The sequence below is a fragment of the Etheostoma spectabile genome, chromosome 13 (genome assembly GCF_008692095.1).
Source record: "Etheostoma spectabile isolate EspeVRDwgs_2016 chromosome 13, UIUC_Espe_1.0, whole genome shotgun sequence".
NCBI lineage: Eukaryota > Metazoa > Chordata > Actinopteri > Perciformes > Percidae > Etheostoma > Etheostoma spectabile.
The window spans coordinates 7864314-7876674 of NC_045745.1; the positions used below are offsets into that span (position 1 = coordinate 7864314).

A 12361-nucleotide genomic window follows, 5' to 3' on the forward strand; every position below is an offset into this window, starting at 1 on the left:
CTGTAAATCATTGGCAACTCGTCCAGTAACTGTAAATGAGAACATAAAGAAAAGATATATTAATTCATCCCTATAGGATTACATTGTTTTAACATAGTTTAACAGTGTGTTAGGCAGCACATGCTTGACCTCATGAAAACATTATGAACATTTCCTAAGGAAACAAATCTGATTCATGCAGTTTCAGCAAGAAATTGATATCCCAAATCAAAAAGATAACTCTCAGCGCTCACCCCGTCATGATTATGTACCCACTTTTTGCTGACATATTAACATTTCAAAGTAACACTGTAGCCCACCTGCATCTCATATAGCAGCGTCATGTGGAAGCACCAAGAACCAACACCAACAGCTGGGCGATGCACAGACAACCACATAAAACATTCAAATGGAAAGTCAGGACATTCACAACATGATTGACGGCATCAGCAGTACACTGTACAAATGGAAAGTCTGTTGTCAATAAAACAAGAGCTGTGTTTGCTTCAGTAGTGTGACTAATCTAGAGCTAGGTCATTTGTGGTTTCAACAGACTAACCTGCCAGTCCGAGGAAAGAGCAGACGTAGCGAAACTCAAGGCCGTCTCGAAACGTCTGGATGGCCCCAAAAATAGGAGGAACAATCATAATCAAGTTGCTGACAGTGTTCCCTGTTCAAAAAGACAACATAGACAAATTAGAGCCGGAAGACAATAATCTTTGCAGCATTTGAGCATCTTTGGATGATCACCTCAGAGATTGGGTGACATAACAGCAGTGGGAGTTCTATGGAACAGGCTGGGTAATATGTTGTGATTATTATAACACCAGCATGAATGGTGTCTTTTTACAGAAACCTGATCACTGCACTAGGAATTCATGCACATGTTGCTGCTATGTTTGCTGCCACTACTACTACTTGAATTTTCTATTTTATTACATAGCAATATATCACATATATTACACAGCAATGGTATACTTAAATTACTGTGCATCTGTCACGTTAACAATATATTACTGGTAATTTAGTAGTATTTGGGTTTGCAATTGCAGGTACACTACAGGTAAAGGATAAATGGGCCGATAGAAAAAGATGGATTCTGGCAAGATGCCACTTTTCAATAAAAAAGATTATAAAGATTAGTCAATTAAAAAAAATAATAATAATCAGCATCTACTTTGATTGACTAATCGTTTGAGTCATTTATTAAAGAGTTATGCCAAAAATGTAATAATTCCAAATACTCAAATGTGTCAATTTGCAACGTTTTTAGTTTTACTTTATAGTAAATTGAATATTATTGGCAGCGGCACTGTGTTGCAGTTGTCGCCTCAGAGCAAGAGGGTTTGGGGTTCTAATTGTTAGGGGTGGAAATCTCTTGGCACCTCACAATTTTATTCAGAGGCCAACAATTCAATTGGACGTGATGATGTACAAACTTAGGTGTGGAAAACAATTGGGCTTATCAGGATGTTAAGTTGTGTGAAAACTAATACTGCATTATCTGCAGGTGTCTGACAAAAGCCAAGGTGTTTCCACAAGTCCTTAGGGGACTGTTCATAATGTGTGGACTTTGGTTACTGATAATAAATCCACACACCAAGATTACTACAGCATGTGAGTGGTTTATTTTTACATTTCAATGAAAACTGCAATCACATGAATGTGATGAGACCCTGACCCGAGGTACTTTTTACTCCCTATGACCTCCCTTTGTGTCTGCTTTCTCCCGTCACCATGTCCTGATGTTTTAAAAAAGAGAGATAAGAAAGATAACACGCAAAAATACACTTTAACAATGCCACATTCCAGCCATTGTAAACTGAATCCATGTTTAAAGGTCAAACAATTATTTTGTGGTAGCTTCAACTGTCAGTATATCCTTGATATGCGGCATTCACACCGGTGCCAATGTTTATGAACGTTTCAATGAAATGAATACAGTGTGCTAAAAACAGTAGACCTACAACATGTACTCCACAACTTACTTTTTAGGAAGATAAATTATGTGTATATCACTACAAAGGCCTCTTGGTGTGGACTGAACTCTGACCCAGTTGGCTTCAGTTTACCTTGGACTGGGCTAATGTTGTTGCATCACTTAGTACCCTGAACACAACTGAACGCTGAACTTGAAAGACTTTACCTTGTTTCTCGCAATCAATAGGTAGATTGAATTAATTTATAAATTCTGCACACTAAAGTATAATATTGGATTTCTATCTAAATAACAAGTTTGGCCAGTATTAATTTAAAAAGGCTTTCTTTGTATCATAACTCTTTTGAAAACGTTCCCTTTTTCACTTCCACAAGCTTAAATTGCCTGCACAATAATGAGTAACCTCAAAGTATTATTTTCAGTTAAATGTTTGGCCAAATGCTTTTGAAGGAACGCATATGTCATTGCATGTTCGTCTTATTTTCAGCATGAAGTCCTGCTGATATGAACCGTTTGACGCTAACAATGTTAAAAATTTAAGATAATGGTTCCAGAGAAACCTGTTTTTATCTTTAGCAATGCGGGGCCCTGATCGTATGGAGGAAAATGTTTCATCAAGTTTCAAGTGCTGCCTTTGAATGACTAGCTAGTCGTGCATTCATTGCTAGACCTAGCTACCTACTAGTAATTGCCCCTTGTAATGAGAAACAAACATCCAAGTCCACGTTCCATACTCGATACAAATAAGAGCATATGGGGAATACTGTTAAACTGTGATGTGTCTAGGATAACGTTAGCTGACACTTCGTGGGGAATAATAACCTAACGTTACAGTAAAGCTGTAGCTGTGCAAAACACCTCGACACAGAACGGGTTGACTAACGTTACAGCTTTTCCTTTTTCGTTATAAACGTTACAGCTCTAGCTAATAACGTTAGTTGTTAACATGCCGTATGAGCTAGCTAACATTTAGCTTATCCTAGCTAAGTGACCGAAAATTCTTACCAGCTAGCCGATAACATAAATCCCTACTTCATTACGTTATTCAGTAGCGACTGTACGTACCATGGGGTACGTGACGTTACACAGTATGGCTGTGTGTCCTCCCCCCCAAAAGTCTCCTCAAACGAACCTTAAAATAGTTTTCAGGGAAAATCGACGTAATTATATTTTACTTACAAAATTCCGCAATGTAAAAAGAAGCAACATAATTTTCTTCGCACCAGTCCAGCGTTGAGGTCGGCCGCCCCCAGTATCCCTGCCTGTCTGCCGAGGGAGCCATGATGGAAGAGGAGGAGGCTGCTTGTACTAACGGATTTGTAGTCCCATCACAGCACGAGCAGTCCTCGCACGAGCCCTCCTCCTCACGAGCGATGGGAAGACAGAAGAAACTCCCGTGAGACTGCACCGTTGTTACACTAGCTAAACAGTAACAATACTCAAATAACAGTGAAAGGGTGGGGCATTTCGCTACTGCCTAGTGCCCTTAGCAGTTAGCACACTAGTATCATTCTAAAATGCAAATTATTGGTACAATTTAGGAAGTGTTTTTTATTTTTATTTTATGCTAACCTTAATTTAACTTTATGTAATTGTTCTAAGAAAATGTACATAGAACCATGCTGTCATTTGAAAAATAGCCCTTAATGTTTTATTTGAGTTACATTAATGTGATGTTTAGACAGCCTGTGTCCACTGGTGACATTAGCCTATTATTATTAGTGCATACCCCTAAAGTAATATAATTACAACTGAAAAACCATAATGGTTCTTTTTCTGTGTAGCCTACATTAGATATCTGTTTATACAGCAACCATAACCATAACTATATAAAATAGTTTCAGTTTAGTACTTTATTGCCATGTGGCCAATAATTTGTCTCTCAGACAAAAGAGGAACACAGGACATTAAGCATACATCATCACAATACCGTCAAGGGGGCACAAAAAACAGGATGTGGGCCTATTCAAGTAATAAAACAACAGGATATGAGAAAAAAACTCAAAATGTATTGTCAGCTTGTTGAATTATGAAAGGACTGCTTTATAAGCATTAACTCTGAAGCAGTCCTGCTTTTCATTTCATCTTCTTATCACCCTGTTGCAAGAAACTGCACACAGTACTTTGTTTTAGGGAGGTTAGGTACAAGACTGTATACATCATGGGGTATACATGGGGTGGTAGTAGCTCAGTCAGTAGGGAGTTGGGTTAAGAACCAGAGGAACTGCCAAGGTGCTCTTGAGCAAGGTACCGACCCCTAACTGCTCGGTTCGCCTTTCCACTCTGACATCTCTCCATTACTGCATGTATAGGTACTGAGCATGCATGTGTAATTCAGGCCTGTCTGTAATAACAACAGAATGTAAAATGTAATTTCCTCTTGCGGGATTAATAAAGTAGACATTGTTATTATTATTTTTATCATTTTTGTTACTATCACAACAAACATAGCCACCTCCAATATATTTCAACAGTAGGCTGAGTCTTCAATAAACATCTACAGCTCTTATGAGTCTTTCTTTAAGTAATGCAGTTTGAGTAAATGCACTATAATCTCCAGGTTTTGGATAGTGATGCCTTAATGTTAACAGCATGTTTTCATGAAAATAAGCACTTCAAAGAAACAACTCCTTTATTACATACAGGACTCAACCTCTTCCCACTGTAGAATAATGTACATGTGTTTCACTAGAGTCCTAGGAATGTCTTACATTACAATTATTTAGATTTTATTGATTCATTACAAATACATATTATTTCTAAGAAAAATATTGCTGAGCAATTTGCCAACTGTGTTGGATTTTACAAAGATTTGTACTCATAAGTCATAGTGTTATTATTATCTTTTTAACCCATTGTGTCATCCATAATTAGCAGTGTTGAACCTCTGAATAAAGATAATAAAGATAAGATAATTTGTTTATTAGTCCCCAATGGGGAAATTACTGCACTACACTCTGTGTACACACTTTTTGTTAGTACTCACACACAGGCCTGAAATACACACACATGCTCAGGACCTATACATGCACTATACATGGAGAGATGTCAGAGTGAGTGGGCTGCCAGCTGAACCAGCGCCCTGAGCGGTCGGAATAGTACATTTGAGGCAAAGTAAGGACACATAAGTAAACGTAATGTCTATCATAGTTCCCCTTTTTTAATTGTTATGAATAAATACAAATATTTAGATTGCAAATTCTTTATGTACTGCTCCACTATATGTATCATTATAGATTGTTGTATAAATTGTACAGTTTGTCCACTATATGGAAAACTATTTTCTGTGATGAATCCATTTGCCCTCTAGGTGGTGTGATATACCACACTGCACTACTAGCTCTTTGCTGTTTTTCTAGATGTTTTCTTTCTGAACCTGATGCAAACACTAAAGGGGGGGGCTTTGATGATGTTGATTTTATTGAGGGATTTTCTAATTGGACCAGCTGCAGAACCCATCTGGATGTACCAAACTATTTAGTTTTGTCTGCATATTTACAGTTTCATGATTCATCCGCAATGTTTAGCATGAAGTGTATACCTTTGCAACTCTATCCCATTCCTTGCTGCAGAAGGGCTGCCCAGGAGGTCACACAATCACTCCGTGGAATTTTCTCATGTTATTCAGCTGGAAAATATTGGCTCAACAGACCTGCCCAAGGCTAAACTGCTGGAAAAAAGACAACAGACAGATCAAGACTGGCTGAATGCGTCAGAGTTTTCTAATACATGAAAGCAGCAAATATTTAAAAATCTAATTGACAATGTTGTTTGGTTTTGCGTACACTTTTATTGCAAAAAAAACCTGGACATTTCTAACAGTCTAGAACCCTATTTTGAAACTGTCAAATCATGTGTGCGCACATTGTTTCATAGATAGTTTATATTATATCAGCCATAATTTGGTTTGTTTGCCAGTGTAGATATGTGCATTCAGGGAGGTCAATAATGAGAAAAACAGCAATGTAGAATTTTGGTTATAAATATATGCTTGTGGTGGAAAGCAGTGAAAATTGTGAAGATCCTTTGAGTTAAAAAATTGAAAGCAGCCGCGCTTGAGAAACTTAAACATATTGTTAAATTCAACAAAAAGCACCATAAAATCTCTACAAAAGTTAGATTGTACACCTTTTACAAAGGCTGTTAAGACTTGGCAACAGAAACTATTTTTGTGCTGGCACATATGGGATCATGTTTCACAGGTATTGTCCTCCTGCATTTACATCTTAGGCATTAATCAGGGAAATTTTACTTAATGTAAGTCCATAATGTGATCTGCCAATGCAAAAAAAAAATGCCACATAGTGATATCAAATCATCTTCACGTTAAAAAGGAAGGGTGTGCACAATGCGTTGCTCACTACAACACAGGATCAAATGTTTAAACACATCTCTTCAGCCGTGTGTTGTGGAATGCTGTTGGCATGTAACATAAAGGAATGCACTCATGCGATATGAAACCTGCATTTGCACTTCTCAGCATATTGCAATAAAAAATATACACTCACACACAGATTCAGCCTGTTAACTTAATGTGGTTACAGTTCATCTCTCATCTTATCACCCTTTGGCCTAACCATCCTGCCAATGAACAGGATGGAGTTTGTTTTCTGGTCCTTCACTAGGAAGACGAAAGGGTGGTCGGCGTAGAACAGTTTAGGGTTTTTCAGTTTGTCTGTGCTGAAGATGCTCATGTCCATTTCGTTTCCATCGGTTCCCCATTCCAAGGCAGAGGCGTGGAACAAACTGGCCAGGTAGAGACCCTTCTTTCCGGAGATCTTTGACAAGTCAGCTTTGGATTTGTCCACAGCCTCCGTCAGGCCCAACTCCCCAAGGCTTTTCTAAATATGAGCACAACATTAAGGTGATTATATAAAAGTAGCAGTTGAAGTTAAGACAGAGGTAATCTCGCATTGCCAGACCTTCTTCTACAGCGCTGTGGTAAAAGGTCTTGCTAGTTGTAGTCTATATTTAGAAAGTTCCACTCTCAGGATTGTTCCATTGCCACCGGAAATTCTGCCAAAATTCACTCATTTCAGCCTGTTTTCTGTTACCTTTCTCTTTCTTTGTGTAGTCATTTTAACCTCTGGTGGATTTCTGAGGACTATGGTTAACTGCTCCTCAGATCTCTGCAGGGCAATTCCAGACAGCTACCTAGACAATGAGTTTTCTGTTGCAAGACTAAAACTACTTTTGAACTTACACATGTTCCACCAAAACAAGTTCCTCCCCTAGGCTACTTTGGAGCGGCAAAGAAATGCCAATAAACCAGAGCACGTTTCTCTCCCACCCCAAAAGGCTGTGTGGACTAAAATCCACAGTAGGAGGGTCTGGCTTTTAGTCGTGCAACAGAAAACTCAGATTGGACAGATAGTCTAGCTAGCTGTCTGAATTTACCCTGCAGAGATCTGAGGAGCAGTTAACCATAGTCCTCAGAAATCCATCGGAGGTTAGAACGCCAACACAAAGGAAGCGGAGGGTTATGGAAATGAGGGACAACCTGCAGAGTGAAACTTCATTGACACAGCCTAAGACCGAGGTGTCTTTTAATAATTTTTAGTCTCTTGCATCATACCTGCAGGTTGTGACTGACTTCCATGCTGACTTTGGGCAGAGACACGGCTATTGCTGTCTGTTTCAGCTTGCCCATCCACGTATCCAGCTGCTTCTGGGTCAGCATCTTCTCCACCCTGTCCAGAGGTTCCGTATGGTGAGGCATAATGAACAGCACAGTGGACTTCTTATGAGCCAGAGGCATGCTCAGGATATTTAACTTATTGGTTTTGTCATCATAGAAGCCATACAGACCTGGGGAAAGAAATGTAAATGTATTACAAATATTAACAATCTCTGCCTTTAGGGGAGCTCTTACCTTTCCACTGTGAAACACAACCTCCCTGTCCTATATCGCAGGTATGTTTATTGTGTTACAAGTTACGTTACAGCTGTTGTTTCTATGAGCAACATGTAGTGTAATCCGAAAGCAACTGTTCCAACTTTTGGGAAATATGCTGATTTGTTTTCTTGTCGGGTTTGATGAGAAGATTGATACCACTCTCATGTCAGTGGGTTAATATAAAGCTAGAGCTGGTTAGCTTAAAGATTTTAAACAAGGGGAGTTAGCAAAATATCATAAATTAATAATTAACGCTTTATATCTTGTACACAAATGTAGAATGTTCTTGTCATTCTGCATCATCTTTTCTTCTATAAAATGCAAATGTTTGCATTGTGGAATTGTGGACTCTCCTATTTTGTTCCATTTTTGGAATTTGGGCACTATTTTATCAAGCAATGATCTCATGAAATCATATTTACTAAAAACAGAAACATAGAATGAACAATATTTGATTAAAATAACATTCAGTGAGGTTATATTGCTGGATTTTTGTTTATTTTGTATCATACACATACAATTTTAATTCTAATGGCGTTTTTAAACTGCATGGTATCTACTCGACTCGACTCGCCTCTACTCCTCCGGGTTCATTAGAAACTAATTTGCCTTCTGGCTGTAGCTACATGACAAGAATTAAAAACAACACACCTTCGACATTGTGTGTGTGTGTGTGTCACATTAGGTCACGGCAATCTCCTGCTATGACAACCAGCCACGGTTTACGTGAGGCGGTACTAATCTACAATGGAAAAAGGGGGACGGGCACCGCGGCCAAGCCGAGGCAAGGCGAGTTCAGCAGGTACCATCAATAGAAAAACGCCGTAAGGCTCATTAACATGTTTTGTTTGATTCTGTGGCGCTGTAGTTTTTCCTTCCATTAGTCCAAATATACGTAACAACTTACATTGCAGCCAATCAGCTTTTGTGTTATTGCATTAAGTCTCTAATTGTACTTGTACCACCGACATAAACATGCCTCTAACCAGTGTTCAGTACACAGCAATGTTCAATTAAAATCTTCCTTTTTACATTTTTGTTGTTGTTTTCTGATGTTGTGATATGTACAGTAGGTCTTGAATTTCTTTCTTATTGGTCTTACAAAAGTTTTAAAAAGTCTTCAATTTGACTTGTTGAAACCTGCAGAAACCCTTCAACAGGACTCTCTCTACCTACCTGTGCGGTGCATCATCTGTACCGAAATAGTGTAGCCACGGGACACCATGAATCCACGGTTGTCCACCATCTTATGATGGAACTGCTCATCCCAGTGAGCTGTGAGAAATAAAATCAAAACAAATTGAGAAAAGCGTATAGTAATACCACTGCACGTACACAGCTTTTGCACACACTCACGTTTGAAAAACATAGCATTGATGATCATGGCCCCGTCGGTCTTTTCTACATCCTTGGTGACCTCGGGCAGTCTGCCATCAGTAGAATTGGCTGCCCACTCGTTGATGGAGCTCACGGCGCTCTTCTTATTGCTGAAGTTGATCTTGGAGGGGTCACAATTATAGTGCTTCTTGCTGCTCTTAACAAAATCTTCCACAAAAGTGACAGAGCTGGGTCCATACAGGCGGTTGCTAATCTTCCAGGTGACGTTGCGGGTCTTTGGGTCGCTCACCTCAGTCAGGAGTTCAGCCAGACCAGCGTGCAGCTGCTCATCTTTAACCTTAGCTGCATTCAGAATGCTTTTTACCTGAGAGGCCGTGGAGGCTTTGCCCCCAAGGGCCACCAGACCCAGAGAGGAAGCCACTACTACAGGGGAAAAGAGGATGTTCTCTACATCTTTTTCCTTGGCAATGTTCTGGTAGAGACTGAAAGCCAGCTTGGCACTGTTGTCAGCCAGGATGGTGGCGGGGTTACTCAGTACTTTGTCTGGTGAAGCCGAGGTGGCAGCTGAAGCTGAAGTGGCCACGAGGACCAGGGCTACCAGGTTACTCACCCACATCTCTGTGTAATGCTAATCAGAGAAAACAGAAGATGTGAAGACATTAGTCAATAATGTAATCTACTGGCCAACAGAGAGAGAGTCTTGCATGGGCTGATGTTTGTTCAGTTTCAGTTTGAAATATCTTGTTTACCTTAATTTTTTAAACTCAGGGAGACAATTTTGCAGCATATTTAGGGTTTACTCTGCCTGTTTTTAAGTATAATAGCAGGGGAGTTGGGTTCTCTCCCAGTAGACCTCAAGGCAAGACTTACATAACAGCCACGTAGGCAGCTACAGGAAGTATAGGCTGAAATAATGCCCAGCTAGGTCTGAGTTATTCATGTCTTGGCAACACAAAATACTTAAGAATTCAAAAATGTCCCATAGAAGAAGAAGTCTTGTTGATGCTGATTGGTTATACGTGGTTTGGAAGAAGTGACGACGTGTTGACACACATGCAACCAATGTCAGGTTTTTACTCCAGGCCACTTACAGAGAGAGGATGTGTGCTTCCAGAAGGTTCTGTGCATACGGCCAGTTACAATTATAGACTTATAGTGGGGTCTTTTAAACTCTAAAATTCAGTTTGTATGTATCAGCCTCTTTATAAAATGCATTAAGAAAACCACAATCTGCTTAAAAGAGACAGATGATACACATCAAGTGTCTCCTCTCAGCAGCTTCCTAGACATTTTTAACAAGCTCACACAAGCCCACACACTAAAGGTGGAGCGATATCTGAACTCAGTGAACATGAAAGAGATCACTGTTAAAAATTGATTTGGAGTTTAATGGTTTTTGTCTACAATACTGTATAAGTAAGGTTTTACAGCTTTTTAAAATAAGTATGTGAAGATGAATCTTCCCTGTGTTGCAAGTTGAGAACTGAATAAATAGGGATGAATACACGTAGCAAATGATGATGGGATCTAAATAGCATTCACAAAGAGCTGCATTTGACATTTAGAAAGCATACAAAGTATCGGTAAATTTGTTTTGTACGTATTTTCATTCATGTTCTGGACATGAGATTTTGAATGAATGAATGATGAGAAATTCTCTACTGCAGTTTTAATGCTCAAGAGACACTGTGTATGTATATATCATCACTCAAATTAATGTGCTTTTTTATTGTGTAATGGGCACTGTAATAAGTAGACAAAGAAAAGAGACACACATGTATCATGGTCAAAGGTTTCAGCAAACTCCTTAAATGTCTCTCGAGCATTTCTAATACTTTTCTTACAAGTTTTTTCCTTCTTTTAAACCTATCCAACAACACATGAATCACACTGCGTATATCTACAATGTAATCTTGAGCAGCATATCACAGATCTGACTTTGTGGCCTCTTTTCACATGCCTGGGCCTTTCCCACCAGTTGATCCCTGCATACTCTCCCTTCCCCCCTTACTCCTAGTTCTTTCATCTTACCTTTTTAGCCTCTTTCAGTAATTCAGCAGGTTATCCTCGAGCTGCTTGCAAATAGAGCCCCCAGCGCTGACCTCCTCTATGTAAAGTTACCGTATATAATGGTCTGAAACAGAGTTGTGTGAGACAGCTGCAGGAACTGTCATGCCCGGTTCTCAAAGCATTAAAATCTCTGCACTGGAATCTTCCATCCAGGCCGGTCCCGCCCATAGTGTAGGGGACAACAAACCTCCCCCTCCAGGTCCTAAAGCCTGAAACTGTAGCCCAGTCAGACCCCCTACCACTCAGTGACCAAAAACAAAGTTTACCCTCACTACCTTTACTGATTATGGCATACAAGGGAAAACTTCCCTTTAGTATTTCATCAGTATTTCCTCAGCTCATCCAATTAAATAAACACTTTGAACGGCATCACTTTTTTGTAGATTCACTGCATAAAAGGAGCACTCCAGTGATTCATCAGGGTTACTTTTTCAGACGTGTTCTCGTGCTTAACAGTACTCTCCATGATGAGTAAACTGGGCTCTATGTGTGCCTCTGCGGGGAATCCCCATCACCAGCAGAACAAGCTGTAAACTACAGAAGACAACATGATGTTCTTTGAAACCAAAGCAGTCCATCTGACAATCGCACGAATGAAACATAACCTCAAGCTATATGTCTGACACCTCAGTGTTACATAACAAAAAGTGCTAATGTGTCAGTGAAGTGGTTGGGCCAGATTATGGTAAGCACCCTTCTGACACAAATGTGGTGAACTTGGCAGCAACAGTGTGTGCTACTATGTGTATATTAATTATGCTGAGATGGTATGTTTTGTGTTGCCAGTCCCATGGACACTGAGAGACTAGAGAGGCAGACAGGCTCCTGCCTGATGGTTCCTTCTAACAACATTAGCAAAACTTGTTGTCTTATGCCAGTGGGAGTTTGACTCAAGCTCTCTATAACAACAGGGAGCTCCAACGGAAAATCTGCTAGTTCAGTAACTGTTGCAGATATATTCAGTAGTATAGAAACATTTGACTTATTACTATTAAATATCTACACATATGACTTCTTGACAACAGGAATATGGGAACTCCCTTTGTGAAAAGTGTATGGGAACTGAATTCTCTGGTTGCATATTTTCCCATGAATGCTTCCTTCTCTTCTTCCTGGTGGTATGTGCATCTCCCCCCCCC

General features: G+C 39.6%; 2 protein-coding genes across 3 annotated transcripts in view; both read right to left on the reverse strand.

Annotated features, from left to right (window-relative positions):
- The window catches only part of acer3 (alkaline ceramidase 3), an 11924-nt gene extending 8577 nt beyond the window's left edge, over positions 1–3347 (reverse strand). The window contains exons 1-4 of one of the 2 annotated variants that reach the window (XM_032534644.1): positions 3098–3347; positions 539–649; positions 300–352; positions 1–29 (exon numbers count right to left, since the gene is read on the reverse strand). The exon at positions 1–29 is cut by the window's left edge and continues 24 nt beyond it. In XM_032534644.1, coding sequence (XP_032390535.1) covers positions 1–29; positions 300–352; positions 539–649; positions 3098–3200 — 296 coding nt within the window. In that variant the 5' untranslated portion in view covers positions 3201–3347. Of the gene's footprint in view, positions 30–299; positions 353–538; positions 650–2596; positions 2616–3097 lie in introns of those variants that run through there. The other variant, XM_032534645.1, reaches the window with a different exon arrangement.
- A 2354-nt stretch (positions 3348–5701) lies between these two features.
- serpinh1a (serpin peptidase inhibitor, clade H (heat shock protein 47), member 1a) lies at positions 5702–11393 on the reverse strand. The gene is made up of 5 exons (XM_032534628.1): positions 11184–11393; positions 9171–9780; positions 8991–9089; positions 7494–7726; positions 5702–6759 (listed from the first exon to the last, which is right to left on the reverse strand). Exons 2-5 carry the CDS (start codon positions 9766–9768, stop codon positions 6457–6459), a joined length of 1233 nt encoding a protein of 410 aa, XP_032390519.1. The 5' UTR covers positions 9769–9780; positions 11184–11393; the 3' UTR covers positions 5702–6456.
- Positions 11394–12361: the final 968 nt, after the last annotated feature.

What these genes read in the sequence shown, in the direction of transcription:
- serpinh1a (XM_032534628.1), bottom strand. Translation starts at nt 9,768, where the DNA reads ATGTGGGTGAGTAACCTGGTAGCCCTGGTCCTCGTGGCCACTTCAGCT. An exon ending in ACAGATGATGCACCGCACAG is followed by an intron (nt 7,727 to 8,990) that starts GTAGGTAGAGAG and finishes TTCTTTCCCCAG; the next exon opens with GTCTGTATGGCTTCTATGAT. An exon ending in AAGTCAGTCACAACCTGCAG is followed by an intron (nt 6,760 to 7,493) that starts GTATGATGCAAG and finishes GCTCATATTTAG; the next exon opens with AAAAGCCTTGGGGAGTTGGG.